The 22,891-nt window shown below is 39.6% G+C and overlaps 1 protein-coding gene across 1 annotated transcript; it reads right to left on the bottom strand.

Moving 5' to 3' along the window:
• Positions 1-15: 15 nt before the first annotated feature.
• Positions 16-22,484, bottom strand: Crnkl1 (crooked neck pre-mRNA splicing factor 1). Its single transcript, XM_048348726.1, has 14 exons — positions 22,321-22,484; positions 19,601-19,753; positions 16,929-17,020; positions 16,039-16,197; positions 15,480-15,646; positions 11,439-11,617; positions 10,228-10,398; positions 7,411-7,602; positions 6,456-6,515; positions 5,747-5,827; positions 4,487-4,726; positions 3,373-3,474; positions 2,474-2,722; positions 16-1,264 (listed from the first exon to the last, which is right to left on the bottom strand). The coding sequence occupies exons 1-14, from the start codon at positions 22,369-22,371 to the stop codon at positions 1,097-1,099; spliced, it is 2,064 nt and encodes a 687-aa protein (XP_048204683.1). The 5' UTR covers positions 22,372-22,484; the 3' UTR covers positions 16-1,096.
• Positions 22,485-22,891: the final 407 nt, after the last annotated feature.

Here is a 22,891-nt window from a genome sequence, read left to right as displayed (position 1 = left end):
AGAAAAAATATCTTGAACCCTCTTTGTTCTCTCAAGAGAAAAATGTGCAAGCAACTGGTACATGCCCATATTCTGATCCTAACGGTCACCATTTAACTCTGAAAAATCAGCTAGAGGATAATTAAAAATCACAAAAATTTCCTCCTTGCTGACTAGAAGGCCTTAGTACTCAACCTGACGCTGCTCCAGTGACTGAAAGCATTTATCTCACTTTCATATACTATCTTAATTTCAAGATAGTTTAGTAATAATCTACAGAGATGCTGCCACATATTGTTTCCCAAACTCCAACAGTGTTGGGTTCTTTCTGCCTGAAGTACCAGTTAATACCACCCAGTGTGTTATAGTTATGCCTACTCATAACTGACACCTTATACTTTACTTACCCTTGGTTCCTTGTGCAAGGAAAACCTAAGGTAACTACAAGTTAAAGCTTAGCAAAGCACAAGAATGACAACATTTTCCAGTATCATAAGCGTTATTAGATTTAAATGAACCTGCACACATTCAGTTCCATACAGGAATGAACCTACTCAAGTGGCTGGGAGCAATAGTTTACTGAACACTTACTGCGCAGCAGGAATATTCCTTTTCTAATCTTCAGAATGAACCATCAAAGAATTACCTCATTCTATGATTGAGGAAAGTGAAAATCACTTCAGGGGAAGTGCTGAGAAATGAACTTGTCTGTGTGACTTAACAGGAAAAAGAGGTTTTAGATGTGGATGCACAGCATCTTCATGAAGAAAAAAAGCATTAGAAAACTACACCTGAAAAATAATGGCATGACCAAACATGAAAAAGACAAATGCCCAAAACAGATGCTAAGCACTAACCTTAACTACATTTCCCAATGTGAGACATGGCAAACAAAAATTTGGACTCAACTGAATAAAATTCAGCAGTTAAAAAATTATTTTACTTGCAACTCTTTCCCCCCGCCCCACTAGCACAAAGCATTCTTATAGTAATTAAAAAATATATCTGTCAAAGATATGAAAACCTTTCTGGTAAAATATATAAAAAGTTCCAGGAGTCAAAAGTCCCAAACTAAGTTTATAGAAAAACATTATATGTTCTTAATGTGAACAAATGTTCAAGATTCACTCTCATCAATGTCCTTATCAGGATCTTGCTCAGCAGCCTCCTTTTCCTGTTGTTGTTTCTTCCAAAGTTTGGCCATAGCCAGAAGCTTGAGGTTAGGTTGGTTGGCAGCATCTTCTGGAAAGATGTAGTCATAGTATTCTTCCCAGCCTGCATCAGACTGAAGAAATAAAAAAGTAAGCAAGTGCACGGATGAAACATGGAGGTTTCAGGTAAACTGGAGAGTTTTTAGTAGGACACCTAAAGTTCAATGTTAACTGATGCTCCTTTTACAAAATATCAAATTTACTGCAAAAGGAACAAAGGCTAGCCTAAGAATGAATAAAATGCCATTGGACCAGTCTAATTGCAGCTCACTGAGCAATGAGAACACAGTGGAAGTAAACAAAATCTAAGCACAGGTCTTCTATAGGCAACCAAGATATTTAGTGTCTCCATCTTGCAACTTTGTACGAATTACATTATTCAAATTTGCCTGCACATTCTCACCTCCAAAAGATCACTGATTTTTAATTGTAAATACTGCCCTAAACAGGTGGGGAGCCTTTTTCAGCCAAAGTTCATTTGGAAATTTACATTTGTGGGGCCATACACAATATCTATAAAGACAGACAGCCACAGGTAGGTAAATACAAGCATACGTGTCTGTCCAGTCATGTGCCAAATGATTTCAAGGGCCTTCCGATTTGATGTTCTCCACCCTTGCCACAAGAGGTCCTGCTTTCATTCTAGATTCCTCTCCCTTGACCAAAAACACCCCACTGAAAGGTTATCTTCCTCCAATAGAAGTCCCTCACGTTCTAAGAAAAGCTAGCATTCTGGTCCTGTCTTTTTATGTATAAGAACTTTCAATGATCCGCACCATGTTTCTTCCAGTTATACAAATCAGCAAGACTGCCTCTTCTCTGAAAGTGGTTTCATTTCTCTCCACATTGACTTCCTGCTTATGGTTCTGTAACTATTACACTAAGTATAATTACATTTCCTAAGTAGCCAGGTAGCAACTGACTTATTCCAGAATTCCATTCTAGGAAGTACATGTAACACTTTTTAAAAACACAAAGCCGGGTGGCTCACATCTGTAATCCTACTTTCAGGAGGCTCAGATCTGAGGATCCCAGTTCAAAGCAGACTTGTCCCCATGAGACTCTCCTCCAATTAACCACTCAAAAACAGATAGTGAGGTAGTGATGCTGTGGCTCAAGGGATATAGAGAACTGGCCTTGAGCACAAAGAGCCTCAGGGACAGCGCCCAGGCCCAGTTCAAGCCTCATCACCACCACCACCAACAACAAAACACCCCTACAAAATTCAGTCTAATGCATTTCTAATTTCACCTGTGGTGAACAGTGGCAGGGTTCAGCCTTACCCCATCATCAGTCTGGACCTTTCTTCTCTTCTTGACTTTCTCTGGCATGAGCTTGTCTACTCTTTCCTTATCTGATACTGTTCCAAATTCATCTTCAAAGTTTCTCCAAGATTCCAGTAGCATAAGTCTCTCTTCCTTTTCTTCACAGTTCCGCATGGTTTTGTTAGCCTCTTCATAAATTTGTCTGCATTTAGCCACACTTCCTTCTTTTCCTGAAGACAACTCAAACTGAGCAAAACTGATCCATACCTTCAAAAAAAAGTTAGGGAGCCAAATTAACCATGTCACCCATAAGACTATATGCAATACAATTTATAAAGTAAATTGCTAGCCCATGACATCTAAATATGTGTTCATTACTAGTATTCCAAAGAATTTACCTGGACATATGCTTTCACATAAGTAATGAGTCTACTTCTATAATTAGGTGTCTGATACAGTCAAAGTTTTTAAAACTTCTGTGACACTCAAGATATTCAGATACAGGGGCTGGGAATATGGCCTAGTGGCAAGAGTGCTTGCCTCCTATACATGAGGCCCTGGGTTTGATTCTTCAGCACCACATATACAGAAAATGGCCAGAAGTGGCGCTGTGACTCAAGTGGCAGAGTGCTAGCCTTGAGCAAAAAAGAAGCCAGGGACAGTGCTCAGGCCCTGAGTTCACGGCCTAGGACTGGCCAAAAAAAAAAAAAAAAGATATTCAGATACAATATCAACAATGACTATGTATAAGCTTAATGTTCTAAAATCCTTAGATTAAGGAAAATAAGCTCTCTGCAAAAGCAAGGAAGGTATTTAAAATAAATGTTTTTTGAAAATCATTTAAAAATACAGAACTACAGTATAACTTTTAGGACTGTTGATTCCTGCAAAATAAAAGGTCAACAGGCACTGGATACCTTGACATGTTGTGTCCGCTGGAGCAACTGTCGGTAAAGATTCCGTGTCCTTTCTGTTTCTTCCTGCTCAATCTCAAAGTCAATGTATGATTTCCAAAGCACCTAAGGAACACAGCTTAATGGGTCAATCCTGACACTGAGATTGTTAAATGGTACAGAGTACAGGAACACGGGCTTTTATTCCATAGTTAACAGATTGCATGTGGATAAAATAAGCCTGCCCAAACTTGGCTAGACTTCTACAAGATAGGAGGGAAAAAGACCTTACATTCAGTTTTATTATGTTGACTTCTGGGGTTTCTTAAATGCTTCTCAAGAGCTGAAAAAATTTATCAAGTTTCCTAAGTACTTTCATGATCCTCCCATATACAATAATTTCTGGAAGAATATATACCAAGTCAGCTTGGTATGTTCTTAACCTCCACTGCAAATTCCTTATTACTTGAATTCAAATTAATAGTGTTTAGGTATAGCCTGTCAGGGCACAAGGATGAATGGCCTGGACACCTAGGAACAAGCAGTGCAGTGAAAAGATAACAGAACCAGTGATAAAGAAAACCTCACCCCAGTATGGTGAAGCATAACATACAGGGTCATTGTAACTTGGCTCTTGTGAGACTCAAACTGGTCCTAGCTAGCTGAAGTGTGCCGCCACCTTGTGGCCCCAGATTAACTGAGGACAGGCCAGTGGTAATTTCAGGAACACAATGGTTTAGTTGGTGCCTCCTATTGGCCCCAACTAGGCAAAGCTTTTCTAGAATATAAGGACCTGCATTCACTACTCTCATTTCTGGATGTTCTGTTGGAGTGGTTCCTGGCTGTTTCTTTACCTGTCCCCTTTAGCCTTCCCTGTTTAAGGAAGAGAACTAATCCATTTCATTTTATCTAAATTCATCCTGTGCTCTGGGTCTACAAGTAGGGGCTAATTTTAAAGCTGACTCATCAGCTTTCCTTTCTGTCTTGCAAACAAGAAAAATGTTAATCTGAGAAGAGACTAAGTAATTTTGATCATCTTTATACTTTGAAACAGCAAACAAACTTAAATGTTTATCTACAGGATACTAAAGAATTGTGTAAAACTATACTGAAGTTATATCGAAATTGAGATCCTCACCTCTGGCATGTCCAAGCGTGGCTGGCTGATGGCTAATTCATAGATTGCCCGGGCCCTCTCAATATCACCAAGGATTGTCTCTAATTCTGCAAATTTAATCCATGAAGTACAATTTTCAGGTCCAAATTCCAAGAACTTTTCATAAAGCTTTCGGCATCTGTCAAATTCTCGAAGCTGCAGTTCCAGTTCTATGTAGCCTTTAAATAACTTGTTCTTTGGACATTTGCCTATGGAAGTTCCCTGGAAAATTAAAATGGCCAGACCATTTTGATACTTTAGTGGGTTCAACTTGTGCAGTTATCCTTAACCTGTCCTAGAAGCTACCCTCTGCTGAGGAAGAACCTAGCAGAGTGAACATGAGAGGCCATTCTGTTACTCTGGTTAACATTTCTTTGGTTGATAAGATGGCCTGTGGTCATTGGTATCTGGTTAGCAAGAGGTAGTATTCCAGAATTATGTAGAAAACTATTTGGGGTTTTAAACTGCTCAGAACCCTTTAGGGGGCACAGATATATAAAACCTTCTTTAAATGGAAAAGAATCAGAGAATAAAACCTGACTTGCTGCCCATAGGCAGAAAATAGCCTATGTGAAGGAAAATTGTACAGTATTTGACACTATTAAGAAACCTTAGGAAAAATTAAGGAGTAGCTCTAGATACTTCCAGCATTATCACCCAGTGTTTTTAAAAGGGCTGTATGTTTTCTGACTTGTTTCAGACTATCAAGAAATACACGCTTGTTGCTTTATTTTCTGTGAGATAGGTTTTTGCCATGTAGCCTATAGGCTGTCCTCTTGCCTAAGCCTTTCAAATATCAGCATCATGGACCTGTATCATGCCCTAGTGTTGCTGTTTTATCTATTATTTACTTATTTTGAGATGATAAACACGATGTGGAATATCCATAAAATCGTTTCATAGTACAAATAGCTGCTATTTTCTTGTTTTTGTTGGTCATGGGGCCTGAGTGCTGGGCCTGGGTGCTGTCCCTGAGCTCTTCAGCTCAAGGCTAGCCCTCGACCACTTTGAGCCACAGTGCTACTTCTGGTTTTCTGGTGGTTAATTGGAGATAAGAGTCTCATGGACAGGAGCTGGCTTTGAACTACAATCCTCAGATCTCAGCCTCCTGAGTAGCTAGGATTACAGGCATGAGCCACTGGCACACGGCTAGCTGCTGTTTCTTAAAAGTAGGAATTGTACACGTTTTAGGAATGAAAATTTTAATTTTCTTTTATAAAACAAGCATTTTTTTTTACTTACCAAAGCTCTTCTGGCAAATGGTAAATTTTTCTGTCTTATTTCAAATTGTGCATAATATAACCACATTTTGGCAAATGTGAACTAGAAAACAAAGCACAGAAATATCTAGTAAAAGATTCATTGTAACTATATTTAAATTAATCAAAGGTCACTGGCGATTTGAAATCTCTAAAACTTCAGAATGAGATGATTCTATTTCCCAACAGTTAAAAATGTGCCATGATATACTTTGTACTTCATGATACTGTAGATCTACTTAGCAATAGGCTTCATTTTGTGAATTCCTTGTTAGGTAGAATATCCTCTGGAAGTCAACACTTCCAGTGCAGGAAACGGTTTTTTTTTTTCTTATGCTTAGAAACCTGACAGAAGTTAGATGTCTCCATACATGTGTGCAATTAGTTATCAGCATACGGTTTCTGTGTTCCACATATGCTGTGTGCTCTCTTTCTCTTTCTACTCAGAATCTTCAAGTTACCCAGCTTCTTGTGAATTTCTGTATTATTGTCTATATTATTCACTTGCCACTCAACACAAATTATCCTCTGAAATAAACCCAGTTAGTCTTTTTACAGAGGCAAGGAGATTTTCATTTGTTTTCCATGGTGACTAGTACATACTGAGAAATAAAAGCATTATTTCATTCCATTATTTCACAAGCAACAGGATTCTGACCCAGTTGAGACTGAACACTTTTGAGCAAGCATACCTTTTTATGAGGAATCAATTCCAAAGAGGCCTGATATACCTGTCTTGTCCTCTCAGGATCCTGTAGTAAGAAATCATGACAAAATACTGAAGTCTCTTACTAAAATTAATTTTAAGCTTTCTAGTTTTATGAACACTAGTAAAAGTGTGCACCGCCAACATGGAATATGTTTTTCTCAAGTTGTTACTTTCAAATGCAGATTTGGTTTATGAGCAACTTTAAGAATCACCAACAACATGGCCATCAAATTCTGAGCACTTCTTTGTAGAAGGCCTTTTGCCTGACAGCAGAAACAAAAGATGTCTTATAGTCTCAGAACTTTAAATAAAGGGTTAATTTACCTATTTGCACATAACAAATTTCTGAGAATACCAATGGTATTTATTAAAAGGAAAAATGTACAACCACGGCTGGGAATATGGCCTAGTGGTAAAGTGCTCGCCTTGTACACATGAAGTCCAGGGTTCGATTCCTCAGCACCACATATATAGAAAAAGCCGGAAGTGGCACCGTGGCTCAGGTGGTAGAATGCTGGCCTTGAGCAAATGAAAGCAGGGATAGTGCTCAGGCCCTGAGTTCAAGACCCAGGACTGGCAAAAAAAAACCAAAAAACCAAAAAACAAAAATGTACAACCTGTGATCCTTATTAATGAGAAAGCCGATAAATTGTTAGGAAATGATACACATTTAAATCAATGGCTACTTCATTGCCTTTCAAATTCAAATGAAATGGTGCTGTGCTTAAAGGTTTCAAAAAATAAAACACCTCACATGTGTGTCTAACTGACAATTTAAAATGTTATAGATAGTATCTGTAACTATATGGAGGCCTATAGGAAATTAAAACCAAGTATCTTTGTTTAAAGAATTCTAACAGCTGTTAATCACAACAGAGAAGCTGTGAGTAGAGGGGAAGAGCAATCATTAAGAGCCAGCATGTACTTTATGTTTTTACCTTTGCCTCCAATTCTTCATAGAGCGCATAGTTGATCCAGAGGTAGATGTAGCGCTTCCAGTGCCTCTTCTCCTGAATGGGCGGGACATTGGCAATGGCTCTCTCATAGACCTCTCGCACTGTTTCAGCTTCTGCATCACTTTCCACTAAGCGCAAGTAATCAAACCATGCATCGTAATTGTGTGGATTAGCCTAGAAAAACAGGTATCTCAGTCAAGTAAAAAAAAAAAATCTTTACTTGCTAGGCTATGTGAGATGAAAGAAGGCATCACACTAACCTTCCTATATTTTAGAAATTTTTCCTTTGACATTTTATTTGTTCTCATTTTAAAACTTCATTCCTAAAACTGCATAAAAGAAATGGGTACAACCACAGGAAGGTGATACAAGGAGATCATCAATAATAGAGGCTACAGTTACATATGGCATGTTGAAAGTAGTTACAACTGTGATATAACAATCGTTTCCATAACATGTAGTTCATTTCATTTAGCATTATCTTATGTGTTCATAAGGGTATAGCTATTGGGCTCCAGTGATCCTCTGCTGTGACTTGCCTAAACCTGTGCTAATTATTCCCTATAAGGGAGACCATAGAGTCCATGTTTCTTTGGGTCTGGCTCACTTCACTTAGTATAACTTTTTCCAAGTCCTTCCATTTCCTTACAAATGGGGCAATGTCATTCTTTCTGATAGAGGCATAAAATTCCATTGTGTATATGTACCACATTTTCCTGATCCATTCGTCTACGGAGGGGCATCTGGGTTGGTTCCAGATTCTAGCTATGACAAATTGTGCTGCGATGAACATTGTTGTGCTGGTGGCTTTAGTGTGATTATGTTTGTGGTCTTTTGGATAAATACCCAAAAGTGGGGCTGCTGGGTCATAGGGGAGTTCTATATTTAGCCTTCTGAGGAATCTCCATACCACTTGTCAGAGTGGCTGAACCAGTTTACATTCCCACCAACAATGAAGTAGGGTTCCCTTTTGGCCACATCCCCTCCAACAGTTATTGTTAGTTTTCTTGATATAGGACATTCTTACTGGGGTGAGATGGAATCTCAATGTTGTTTTGATTTGCATTTCTTTTATGGCCAGTGATGTAGAGCACTTTTTCATATGTCTCTTGGCCATTCTCATTTCCTCACCAGAGAAGTCTCTTTTTAAGTCTCTAGCCCACTTGATGAGGGGCTATTGGTTCTCTGCGGTTTTGTTTTGGAGGAAGGTGATTTTTTTAGTTCTGCATATATTTTAGATATGAGTATCCAATGCCTAATAAAACTGTAAACGCTCTGTAATTCAGTTTGATAATAAAAAATATATTAAAAAAATAAAGATGTCACCACACAGAATGAAAAAAAAACTAAAAGGCATGAGACTAAAATTTAAAAAAAAAGAAATGGGAAAAGGAATACAGAGGACAACTCACTGACAATTTACTCCACAGGAAAGCCCCTTTCTTTACCAAGATAACTACTTAATAATGAGGTTCCTATTCTTAAGTGTATTTGTCTATATGTATGTATGACTATCACTGTATAATAAAACTACAATGGCTTTATGCTTACAATCCTGAAGCCTGCCTTTTCTTCATTTGATTGGTTTGTTCCAAGCCTGGAACTTGGGGTCTACTGCTCCAGCTCACTAGTGTTGGGAATATAAAGTTGTACCACCACACACGGCAAAACCTGACTTTTCTTTTTTTCTTTTTTTTTTTGGGCCAGTCCTGTGGCTTGGACTCGGGGCCTGAGCACTGTCCCTGGCTTCTTTTTGCTCAAGGCTAGCACTCTGCAACTTGAGCCACAGCGCAACTTCTGGCCATTTTCTGTATATGTGGTGCTGGGGAATTGAACCCAGGGCCTCATGTATACGAGGCAAGCACTCTTGCCACTAGGCCATATCCCAAGCCCAAAACCTGACTTTTCAATTAATACTAATTTATTGTGAACGCATCTTGTTGACTTATCAATTCATCGATTCCTAAGGTCATTTGCTTGGAGCTTGTACAGAACAGTGAAGGAAAATGCTATTATCTTAAATTGAACCATACAGCTTTCATTAAGAAGTTAAAGGACAAAGATGAACAAAATAGGATTTTGACTCAAACTCTGACTTCCATCATTCTTCAAAAACTGAGCTTAAATACTTTTTATTTTTTGGCAGTATTAGGGATTGAATTTATCCTGTTCTCTACCATTTGAGATATAGCCTGACCATTTTGTTTCTACTTTTATTAATTCATTAAAAAAAAATCGGGTGTTACAAGCTTTACCTGGGCTGGTCTCAAACTTGTGATCCTCCTGCCTCTTCCTCCTGTTTTTTTTGTTTGTTTTTGGTGAGACAGAGTCTTTTTTTACTATATATTCCAGGCTGGCTTCCTGCATCAGCCTCTCAAGTACTACATTTTAGGTATGACCCACAATGCCTGGATTTGGGGGGAGGAAGGCTGGGGACTCCCTATGCAGCCCATGCTGGCCATTAACTTGCTGTATCTTCCTGCTTCTACCTATCCTGAGTTCTGGGATTACAGACATGAGCCACCAAGCCTACCTCTACTTCATGTTTCTTTTTGCTCAAATTCCACAGCACATAGTCAGTAGCCAATAAAAGGACTTTTCACAAAAGAGGTGCAAAGCATAGTTTGCTTGCCTTTCCTACCAGTCTTAATCTACCTAGCCTGAAATAGATGTCAAATCATCACAAACACATCACAAGAATAATCACTGATGGTCTAACTTGTTGTTACTTACATTTCTATAGCTAGTATTGATAAGCACAACTCAGTTATCTGCAGTAACGTCCTACATTGGACTCACCTTCACTTCCTCTTCATATTGGAATCTCCGTTTGCTCACAATGATATCTTCAATACCCCGCCTGTCACCAAACTTCTTCTCAAAGATGGTATAGTTTTTGAAGAGATCTTGGGCCTCATGTTTTGGAATTCTATCCAAGGCATACTTGTAGATGACTCGTACCCTTTCAAACTAAACAAAGATGATTACCTTCAACACCATATTTCCATTCTAGTCACAACTTGGGAGAGTAACTGTGACATAAATTACCCGAAAATTAGATTTTGAGCCTTAAAATTTCCAGAATAAGATTTTTCTTTTTTGAAGATATTTCTGTCAGAAAGAACTGATACTCTTCTTTGAGCTCTACAGTTAACACTGACGGCCTAACATTTCTAGAGCCAAGATCGAGCTTCTGTCTTTTTCACCATCCAACCTGGAACATTTTCATTTCTTAGCAGGCAATATCTCCCGTCACATATTTGCTCTCATCAAAAGCAACCAGGAGCCTCTCTAATCCTTTTTTTCATTTCCCCCATTTACTACTCCATCAAGCTCTGCTGCTGCTACCTCTTCAACACAGCCCTTGTATTTTCTTCTTCCCTGTGCCGACCTATCTCCATTCCTAACTAGAACTTAAAACTCCACTCCTGACCTCCCTGCTTCCATTTTTGCCACCCTCTTCCTGATACATCCTCCATAATTTGGCCAGAAGATCTCTTTTAAATATAAATCAGCTACTCTCCCACTTAAAAATCCTCAGTGCTTCCTTTCTACAGCAGAATCTGAACTCCCCATCATGTAATTCCCAGTATTAAGACTTTGGCCTCTCTCTCTCAAGTCTATGCAGATTTATGCTAATAGTCTTATGCTAACTCACAAATTTCTTTGTGGCATAGTCTGTTTTCATTCTAAATTTGTTCTAAGGGATTTTTAGTTTCTCAGACTTATTTCCTAAAAAAGCCTTTAGTTAGGATGCCAAATGACTGTTTACAGATGTTCAGATTTAAAGGCTTAATTTTTTTTAAACAAAGCATAACAAAGAGTTATAATCATTCAGCTCTCAATCTATAATTCCACCACATGCATATGCTATTCTCTGTATGACTGTTTTTATGTTTTGAAAACATTTTCCTAAGCATAAGAAAAAAAGGAAAGAAATTCTTTTGTGTGTAGATGTGATCTTTGCTAAATCATTTAGTAATATAATCAAGTCTGTGAAATGTACTTACTTCTTTCTGGTTTTCCTCAAATTTGGCAAAGGCAACATAAAGGTGCTCATCCATATGCTCATCTCCAAAGAACTCAACAGCTCTCTCATACACTTTCCGCGCATGGGCAAAATAAGCATGTTTTTCTTCAAAGCGGGCATATTTGATCCAGTTCTTCACATCCGGGTGCACAAGAACGAGTGCAGGAGAATTAAGGGAATACCAGGAAGGACAATATAACTTTAAAAAAAAAAAACAAATAAGGGCCTGGGCACTGGTGACTCACACCTATGATCTTAGCTACTCAGGAGGCCAAGATGTAAGAATGAGGTTTAAAGCCAGCCTAGACAGATAAATCCTTAAGAGACTCTTGAGTGGAAAAAGCAAAGTGAGGGCTCAAGGCTCTAAGTCAAAGGTATGGGCTCGATTCCCAGCTTGAAAAAGCCAGGCATGATGGCTTTACACACATGAAATACTACTTAAAAGACTGAGGTTGGGAGGACTGCATTTCAAGGCCAGCCTGAGTAAAAACTCCATAAGACCTCGTCTCAACCAAGAAAAATCTGAGGTGTTTTCCACCTCTCATCTCGGCTACACAGTAAGAATAGGAGAATTATGGTTCAGACTGGTCTAGGAATAAATGCAAGACTATTTGAAAAATGAAAGCAAAAAGTACTGGAGGCATGACTAAGTAGTAAAGTGCTTTCCTGGTAAGTGTAAGCCCCACATGCAAACCCCAGTATCTCCCCATCACCAAAACAACAACAACACTGTCTACAAACTACACCAAGATACCCCAAATCCCAACCACTGAATAAAGGTGATGAAAGACATCCACAGGTGAATCACTACTACTATGTGATCTCTATGAGGGTGAAGGTTGTCTGGTTTACCTCAATCTGCTTCCATTGCTTATTCAATGTTGTACAGGTACAACAGAGTAAGAAATTTCAAATTGGTTGTCATATGACCTCACACATATCTTTTGTCTGTTCTTTATATGTAAATCTGGAAACATAATACCAACCTCACTCTATTAGACCTGACTTTCTACTTTCTGCCCTAAAGGACATGGTCAATAAATGGTGCCATTATCTATTTGATATTTATATTTGAACTAATGACTAAGGGTGAAAAAGATGCCACAAAAATTGTTAACAGGAGCGGAGGCATTTTTTTTATTTTGATAAATATTTTTTATGATCAGAAGTACAGAGGCATTGCATCTTTGTGCTCCTCCCCTAACAGTATCCTCCTTTGGTCTGACTGTGTGTGAATGCCTAGAGTCCCGTATAATTTATTATATCCAAGTGCATTTTAGATCTAGCTTCTGCATATGACAGGAAACATGCACCATTTGTCTCTCTGAGGTTGGCTTACCTCACTTAACATGATTTGTTCTGGGTCCTCCATTTCCCCGCAACTGACATATTCTTCTTCTTTCTAATGGCTATGTAAAATTCTGTTATGTGTAGATATTACATTTTTTGGATTGACTCATCTATTACAGGGCATCTGGGCTGTTTCCATAGTTGGGCTTGTGAATAAATAGTACAGCAATGAACACGGATGTGCAAGTGTCTTTATCCTAGCTTGTGATGCTCTGGGTATCTATACCCAGGAGAATGGTATGGCTGGGCTGTAGGGAGGATCTGTGTTTAGTTTTCTGAGGAATTTCCAGGCTGCTGTGGAGAGTGGTTGCACTTTCCAACAACAGTGCAATAAAGTTCTTTTTTCTTCTCCTTCCTGCCAGCATGTTTTGGTGTTTAAATTCACCATGTTGGCCAATCTAACTGGGGCGAGATGGGATATAAGAGTTGTTTTGATTTGCATTTTCTTTATGGCAGGTTTGTTTAGCATTTCACCAAAGAAAAAGTACTGAATTGCCATTTTATGTCTTAAAAGGATGTAACTACTCTTAATCCAGTTTCCTTGAAGAAATTAATTTCCAGAGTAGTAATATACTCAAATATGGCAAAGACGTTTATTAAAGGCATCACAGTTCTGAAGCTGTTCTATTGGGTTCAAATCCTACCTCCATCACTACCAGAGACCTAGGTTAAGCTACCAAATATTCATGTCTCCATTTCCTAACCTGTAGAACAAACTAGTTTTCACAATGCAGAGTTTATAAAGAATTCAAAATACCACCTGGCACACAATACTATAAAAGCTTTAAATGACTTGGACTCAGAGCCTGGGTACTGTCCCTTAGCTTTTTTTGCTCCAGATCACCACTCTACCACTTAGCCACAGCTCCACTTCTGGCTTTCTGCTGGTTAATTGGAGATAAAAGTCTCAGAGTTGTCTGCCGGAAATGGCTTTGAACTGAGATCCTCAGATCTTAGCCTCCTTCCTAACGAGCTAGGATTATAGACATAAGCTACAAGTATGCAGCCATAAACTAATTTTGAAACGAGCAGTGATAACTAAGATCATTACTTGATAAGGTTCATTCCCATTATCTGCAGTTGTCATGCTCTTTAAAGTCACAGTAAGGAGGAAAGAAGTGACTCTGTTCAAAAAGAAAACTCATGTAATGACTTATGCAACTGTATCCCCTCTGTATATCACTTTTTTTTTTTAAACCAGTCCAGGGGGCTTGGACTCAGGACATGGCACTGTCCCTGGCTTCTTTTTTCCCTCTTGAGCCACAGCACCACTTCTGGCTTTTTCTGTTCATGTGGTGCTGAGGAATCGAACCAAGGGCTTCATGCATGCTAGGTAAGCACTCTACAGCTAAGCCACATTCCCAGCCCTGTATATCACCTTTATAATAACAATTTTTAAAAAGTCACTGTAAGTACTTAACTACTAAATGCCTAACCAATACGCCTACAAAAATGCATATATACATATCTATCACATGGATTATCATCTCAAGTCCTAAAAACTCATCCTGGCAGATATTTTTTTAAAAAACTAGATCTGATTCAGATGTCAAAATTGGGATTTAAATCCCATCCCACTGGCTCCACAACAAAGTTCCTTGACCCTCTGAGGACCACTATAGGAGGCTGAGATGAGGTAAAACTTTGTCCATGGGACTGGGAATATGGCCCAGTGGCAAGAGTGCTCGCCTCGTATACATGAAGCCCTGGGTTCGATTCTCCAGCACCACATATATAGAAAGTGGTGCTGTGGCTCAAGTGGTAGAGTGCTAGCCTTGAGCAAAAAGAAGCCAGGGACAGTGCTCAGGCCCCTGAGCCCAAGGCCCAGGACTGGCAAAAAAAAAAAAAACTTTGTCCAGTTGTTCATTGTTCAGTGCACATTCACATGTAGCTGTGAAAATGCTGCGATTACTGATCTGGGGATTAAAAATAAATTTTAGCAATCATGTGAATTTGCAAATATAAGATCTGTGAGCACAAAGCTTCAGTTTCTAAAAGAAGTTTCAGGAGTACTTTCAGGAGTACTTAAGGTAGTACTGTAAGTCATCAAACCCAGGGCCTCACAGATACTAGGCAAGTCCTCTACTTCCTCTACCACTGGGCAATACCTCTATCTGTACCATAGGTATTTTTTTATCTTGTTTTTAAAACAAAATACAAAGGCTCAAAGGAGTTAAATGACTTATGGAGTCATTAGTTGTTTTTGAGCTGAAAGAAGCTTGAATTCAGAGCCTTGTGCTTTTGCTCAGGTTTTCCACTCACAACTAGAGCTCTACTACTTGAGCTATATGTACAGCCCTCGAATCACCCAACACTACACTAGTGACTGTTACTGTTCAATACTGAATGGTAAATCTCTAGATGAAGAATAGTAACAATGCGAATGATCAGCACAGACCTCAGAAAAGCATGACTGGCAGTAGTAGCCAAACTCTTATATTTTTCCACAAAGATACAGCACTAATGCCAAAATGTAAATAAAAACAAAATACTGCTGAAAGGGACTCAACTATCCAGACCACATATTCTCATTCTATGTTCCTACAAAATAAATGTGAATCTGATGAAACCTGTATACTTTAACAACTATGTGTCTTGACCCAACATCACCTCTAAGGGAGGGAAGAGGAACCAAGACAATGGAACCACTCAAGTTTTTTCCAAAGGATATATCGTTCATAAATAGTACGGGCCCGCTCCACCTCTTTGTATCTCAGCTCAAAGTTAATGTAGGAGTGCCAGGCTTGCTCTTCAGGCTGCCATTCCATCCAGCGCTCAAACACCTGCCGAGCACCAGCAATGTTCCCCAACATCTCCTCCATATACGTGTATTTGTACCTTGAACAAAATCAATATCTGCTGTGGTCACAATGATTTAGGGAATAAATGATGTGACAATTTACAATGCTTCCTTTGTTACAGAAGAAGATTCAAAATTTTACCTAAAGGTAAAATCAAATATAAATTGTAGTATAAAAATTTGAGGAAATAATGACACGTGGGGAAGCACGTGCTTTCTTAAAATTGTCCACTTCAACAAATAAGATTACAACTACATTAATTTGATCACATGCTTAACAAACATTAAGATTATGACAAACATGGGACATTAAAAAAGCATTTAGAGCATGCATTTAAAGTATTCAAAGACAGCACAGTTAAATATAAATTGCCAACTATGTAAAAAAAAACAAACACACAAAAAATGTTTGGTTAGATCAAAAACTTACCAGAATTGGTTGACTCGTGGCAGCGTTGTTATGGCACGGTCCCAGATATTTCGGGCATGATTGACTTGACGATTTTTCATTTCCATTTCTGCATATTTCAGCCAGAGTGTAATATTTCGATAGTCTACATCTAAAGCACGCTCGTATATGGATCGAGCCCTTAGGAAGCAAGATTTGGAAAGCATCAAAAGCAGTACATACAGCATCCTGAAGCATATATTTCAAACTATCTTCAATGCTCTGTATTATCTGAGTGTTGACCACAAACCAAATTCTTGGCATAAAAAGACACACCATTCTTAAGTTACAGTACAAAGTCTGAAAGGTAGATGAGCATATAGTAATAATGCATATAATGAACATTATACTGAATCTAGACAGGAAGCAGAGAAAGACATGACAGTGTTTGGTGGAATAGCCCGGGTAGTAGGTAACTTCAGAATGAGCAACTTAAAAGGAAGTTCTAGTTTACCAAGAGGTCTAGATGGGTGGGAAGGAATGTCCATCTCCAGGAAGAGAGGACAGGGATGTAGGGCAGAATGTATAAAGATCAGGTAACAGCAAGGTACAGGTTCCAACTTTTATCTTGTTGGTCACCGGTTTTCAGCAGGACATTTTATATTAAAATCTCAACATACAGAAAGCAGAAGCTGTGCTTCTCTAGCTATAATCAAGTGCTAGTGATTCTAAACCACGTGAAGAAGTTCTTCCTGCCATGCTCCCAATTTCCAGTGTCCCTCAAACAAACCTTAGGGCTTCCCAGGAAGCAGAGCTCAAAATGACTCTCAGAGGCAGCCCTTTTACTTATGCTTTAACTTTCCTTTTACTTTTAAAAAATCTGTTAACTTACAATATTTTTATATTCAAAATTACATTCTTAGCAATTTCACCTTTGAATTTCCTTTAGGCTTTCTTCCCATTGTGCGTATTTTATCCAGTTACTAATCACAGTCCTGTTTTTTCTTATGTTATCTTCAAAAGTCTGAAAAAAGGCAAAAAGGGTTAAGGGGAAAATATTAAAATTACCTTCACTTTCTGTCTAAGTCTAATAACAGAAGTCTTGAGAAGCTAGGAACACATGAAACATTCCTCAATATAATAAAGACTTTTAATGACAAACCTACAGCTGATACTATACTTAATGGTAAGAAACTAAAACCATTTTCTTTAAAATCAGGAACAAGATAAGGATGTCCACTTTCTCTACTCCCCATCAAAATACTGGAATTCCTAGCAAAAGCAGTCAGTCAAGAGAAAGACATAAAGTAGAAATCAATAGCTTTCCTATACACCAACAAGGAGATCAAGACTGAAATCAGGAAAGCAACTTCATTTGCAATAGTCCCCCAACGCCCCCCCCCCAAATCCCTAGGAATTAACATAATCAAGGATGTAAAGAACCTCTACAATGGAAACTATACAAATTTAAAGAAGGAGGGCTGAGAATGTGGCTTAGCAGTGGAGTGCTTGCCTAGCATGCATGAAGCCCTGGGTTTGATTCCTCAGTACCACATAAACAGAAAAAAAAAAAAAAACCAAGAAAAAAAAACAGGAGTGGCACTGTGGCCCAAGTGGTAGAGTACTAGCCTTGAGCAAAAAGAAGCCAGGGGCAGTGCTCAGGCCTTGAGTTCAAGCCTCAGGACTGGCCAAAGGAAAAAAAAAACTAAAGGAGGAAATTGAAGAAGACATAAAGCAGGGGAAGATCTTCCATACTCCTGGATTGGCAGATTATCATGAAAATGGCAATACTGCCCAAAGCAATCTACAAATTCAGTACAACACTCCTTAAAATCCCAACATTGTTCTTACCATGAGATAGAGAAAATGAGCTAAAAATTCCTATGGGAGCACAAAAGGCCTTGAATCACAAAAGTAATCCAGAACAGAAAAGGTAGTGTTAGAGACATAACAATACCAAACTTCAAATTCTACTACAGAGTTATAGTACTGAAAACAGATTGGTACTGCCACAAAAACAAGTCTGAGAACCAATGGAACAGAAACCCAGAAATACACCTACAGCCATCTAATATTCAACAAGGGAGTCACAAACATAAGTGGAGTAAAGACAGCCTCTTCAACAAATGCTGGGGAAAATGTCTAATCACATACAGATAACCAAAACTGGATCCCTATCTATCACCTTGCACCAGTATCAATTCAAAATGAATCAAAGACCTCAATATAAGACTTGAAACCATCAAACTATTACAGGAAGGAATAGGAGAAGCATTAGGACTTCTTGGCAGAGGCAGGAACTTTCTGAATAAAGATCCAGAAGCATAGCAAATCAAAGAATGACTTGATAAATAGGATTACATCAAACTAAAAGGTTTATGCATGGCAAAGACATAGCTTAACAAGCTAAAGAGATACCACACAGAATGGGGGAGAATGTTGAAAGGAGTGAGTGACATTGATCAAGCACAGCTCAGTATATTCTGTATTCATAAACTGTATTCATAAACTTCTTTGTACAACTACTGAAAGATATTAAAAACAAGCACTAAGAAGGTTACTTTGTTCTTGTTTAAGAGAAAAAACATCCTGGAGTCCTTAAGGAATAAGAAACTCACTATTGAAAGTTACAACTGCAGCTGTTACATGCAGACAAAATGAAAACTTGGCAGAATTGTTCATATTTTCTCCTGCTGCCCTTGACAAATGATACTTTAACAGACTCTTTTCCTGTCCCTAAAAGAAACATTTTTGAATATTACCTTTAAGTCTTCTCAGTAATTCAGAATGTCATACATAACTCACTTGGAATAATGAATACATAGAAACAGCCAAATGGTATTTCAGTATATGCTATGTGGAAAATGGAGGGATCGGAGGGGGAAACTGGAGGAAAGTTTAAAAAAAGGTGGGGGGGAAGGGATGACATTGTCAAAATAAGAAATGCATTCATAACAACCTATAAAATGATAACCCTCCTGTACTTTAATAACAACAAAATTGTATTTTAAAAATAATCCCACATACTAGAGGTCAAGTCAGATCTCAAAGGCTCTCTTCATGATTGTCCTCTAAGCAGTAACTCCTACAAAAGATGGTGGTACAGAAAGAAGTGACCATAGAGCCTCCTTACAAGGAGTAACTCTCTTTCAAGTGCCAGTCATTCCACACACTACACTTCCACCTAACTGTGACATAACACCGAAAATTGTTACTCTGGACCATTTGTGACATTTAGTATTTCAACAAAATACATGTTATCTGGTAACTAAGTGTTATATTATTCATGTAGCTAGAAATGTTAACCTCATTCTATCTTTTTTTTGGCCAGTCCTGGGGCTTGAACTCAGGGCCTGAGCACTGTCCCTGACTTCTTTTTGCTCAAGCTAGCACTCTACCACTTGAGCCACAGCACCACTTCTGGCTTTTTCTATATATGTGGTGCTAAGGAACTGAACCCTGGGCTTCATGTATAAGAGGCAAGCACTCTACCACTAGGCCATATTCCCAGCAACTTCATTGTATCTTACAAGAATGAGGAACTCTTCAAATACTGATTAATGAATTCTTGACAGTAAACTGAAACCTATTAACATGAACTGACCTTCCTTTTCCTTAGCTTGTAATCATTCAATTCCTCTTCATCTGTGATCTTCTGTTGAGGTGGAGGTGGGAGAAGCTCAAGCTCTCGTTCTTTAGCTTCTCTTAAAAGTTGTTCAGCAGTTATCTGTACTTCAGCTGGAGCTTTATTTTTTACCTTTTGAGAAAGAAGACAAGTAAATTTATTTGCTAACAGAAAATAGTTAAGACAACAGTAAATGCTGAAATATCCAGTCACCAAACTTCAGGTAATAGATTTTTTTTTCCTCCTTGAAGTGTAGGATTGGTAAACAATATTTTTAAAATAAAATCTTTGCCAGGCACCAGTGCCTCACGCCTGGAATCATGGCTACTCAAAAAGACTGAGATTTGAGGATCACAGCCCAGGCAAGAAAGTCCATGAAACTCTTCTCTCCAACTAATCACCAAAAAGCTGGAAGCAGGGCTGTGGCTCAAGTGGTTAAGCAGTAGCCTTGAGCACAAAACCTCAGGAACCAGTGCCCAGGCTCTGAGTACCAGATCTACCACAGAAAAAAAACTCTTTGAATTAAATGGAAAACTGAACTTCTATATTTTTACTAATAAAGGTTTGGTAAATATAAATGAAAACTACTCGTATGTCTTTATATTGAGTCACGGTTATGCCCTCAAGCTTAATTTAAAATATATTCTGATTAAACACATTTCAAAGGGAGGGAGGGGAAAGGGGAAGAAAAGGACAAACAGATTTCTATTTTGGGGGTATTGTGCTTCATACAGGTTTAAAAAAAATTTTTTTGGGGTGGGATATGAACTTGCTAAGTGTGATCAAAGATCCCCTCTTATACCACATGTTGATGTTGACATTTCTTCATGAGACAAAAAAGGAAAAAAATGTTACATTTTCTATTTCATATACAGGACCTATTACCAACTGGGTAAAAGTCTCAAGAGGAAAGAAGGTGAGAAGGGCAACTGTTTTTCATCTTAGATGAGGATAATAATACACATGAAGCTGTCCAGGTAAAGTTCTCACCAGAGATTTTGCTTTACCAAATATGTACCACTTCTTACTTAGCATTACAATCTCTCCTATAGAATCAAAGCTATTTCAATAATCCTGAAGGATGATTTGATTTTTATGACATTTAAAATTAATCTAAAATTACTTTCCTTTATGAATTTGTTTATAAATTATTTTCCTTACACTGTAATCTTCTTGGGGTCTTGTTGTTGCTCACTCCTGTAATCCTAGCTACTCAGGAGGCTGAGATCTGAGGATCTCGGTTCAAAGCCAGCTGGGGGTTAAGGAAAGTCCTTGAGACTTCTTAGCTCCAATTAACCACCAGAAAACAGGAAGTTGCACTGTGGTTCCAGTGGTAGAGTGCTAGCCTTGAGCTGAAGAGCTCAGGGACAGTGCCCAGGCCCAGAGTTCAAGCCCATGACTGACAAAAAAAAATAAATCATTAAAAAAAATACACGATGGTCTTGAAGACTTCGTAAGAAACTTTCATAGTGAGTTTAAGTTAAAATAATATTTTTGGGTACACTGGAATAAATTATACCACCAAAATTAACACCATGGCTTTTAATTTTTTTTGCTTTTTAAATGTGGTTAACAAGTAAAGTTTACATATGTGCTAGCACTCTATTTCTATTTGAGCCAGTAGCATCCAACAGAAGTGAAGGCTTTTAATTAGCATACATTAGTTTTACAAAGAGGATTTCACTAAGATATTGTCACTCATGTAAACAACCTCATTAACCTTACTTGTCACTCTCCCCTATCCCACTCTCCCCACTTAAACAATTGCAACAGATTCTGTGAAAATAAACCACGTTGACAATATGTATATGGAATTGATTTTAAGAAACATCATTTAACGCCATGCATTGAGAAACGATGTGATAGTTCTTATTTAACTTTCCGTGCAACACCTATAAATCCATCTAAATGGAAATGCAAAGACGGGTACGTACGCCCGGTAATCCCAACACTGGTTAGGCTAAAACAAGAGGTTTATGAGTTTAAGAGTCTGAGCTACGTAGTAGCTCCAAAAAACTACACAAGTAAATAAATGTAGGAATAGAGGTAGGGAGGGGGGGAGGGGGGAGGGAGGTAAGAGGTAGGGAGGGAGGGAGGTAGGAGGGAGGAGCGGGGTTGTGTGGGAGGGAAGACAGGCAGGAAGAAGAGTTAAGATTAGGCCAAGGCCTGCCACTTGTTAAGTATCAGCCATAGTGGGAACCAAGACAATACAACTCTCGCTTAAATTATACCAACTACCCCAATACCTGTCGTCTCCTTCCATCCTTTTCGAGCTACTCGACCTTCAAATCTCAGCTTGTCATTTCCCCAGTAAAGTTCACTGGAAGGCGCCCCCACCCCCCAAACCGTTAATTACTGTCGGTGCCACAGCCTGTGGCCCAGTCTGCTGTAATAAAAGTGACCCACGTTCAGGCCTGGCTCCCCACCAGTGCAAGGCGAAGCAAATTTTCTGGGCCGACCAGCTTCTCCCGCTATAAAATCACCTCGTCAGATCAGAACGAAGGCAACGAGGTCCCGCGGCCCACCGCCCCTTCCCCCGCCTCTCCTGCCCCTTCTCCCTCTCCTTCTCCTTTCCTTCGCCCCGGCCGAGCGAGCCGCCCCCAAACAACGCCAGCTTGCGCCCGGGACACACAGAGGCCGTGCTCGGGGAGCCCCTCGCCCAGGCCCCCTCTCACGAGAAGGCAGACCGGGTCACCTACCTTGGCCACTTTAGGAATCCGCTGCTTCCCGGCCGCGGTGGAGGCCGCCATGTCTGCAGGAGCAGGGCCCCGAAGATACCCGCACACACGCAGACCCCAAAAACCTGCTGGAGACCTCGCCGACACGACCAAGCTTCCTTCAACAACAAACCGAGTCCCGGAACCGGAACTCTAATGGCTGACCCTTGACCTCGGCGCACGCACCGTGACGGAGGCTGCGCCGTTTCCGTAGTAACCGGCTGCGCGTCCTCCTCTCGGAGAGTGGGCGGAGCGCGACGGCTCCACGGAGCTGGGAGGTGAGAGGCGCCGACCCGTCTGGCAGGGGTGCGGGAACTGGGTCTGCAACCTCTCGGTCGCGTCCCGGGTCCGTCTTCGGGACTGGGGCGACCCTGCGAGGGTGGGAGGACGGTCGAGCTGGGGCACCCAGAAGGGGAGTTAGAAGCGCTCGCCGGGCCGAGAAACTACCATTTCTGCGTGCCCAGGGGTGAGACGCCGGGCCCCGAGGCCGCTGTGCGCGGCGTGCCGTTCTGGAAGGCCCGTGCCTCCTACCCGTGTCGGGGGTCCACATGGT

This window comes from Perognathus longimembris, chromosome 6 (genome assembly GCF_023159225.1).
Source record: "Perognathus longimembris pacificus isolate PPM17 chromosome 6, ASM2315922v1, whole genome shotgun sequence".
Taxonomy (NCBI): Eukaryota; Metazoa; Chordata; class Mammalia; order Rodentia; family Heteromyidae; genus Perognathus; species Perognathus longimembris.
The sequence above is the reverse complement of the archived record's forward strand: the minus strand, read 5'-3'. Positions and strand labels throughout refer to the sequence as shown.

Excerpts from the sequence above, each read along its gene's own strand:
- Crnkl1 (XM_048348726.1), bottom strand. The coding sequence starts at position 22,371 with ATGGCGGCCTCCACCGCGGCCGGGAAGCAGCGGATTCCTAAAGTGGCC. Across the intron at positions 17,021-19,600 it reads ACAAGCTAAGGAAAAGGAAG|ACTTTTGAAGATAACATAAG; the intron begins GTCAGTTCATGT and ends GCCTTTTTTCAG. Across the intron at positions 6,516-7,410 it reads ATGAAGAATTGGAGGCAAAG|GATCCTGAGAGGACAAGACA; the intron begins GTAAAAACATAA and ends TTCTTACTACAG.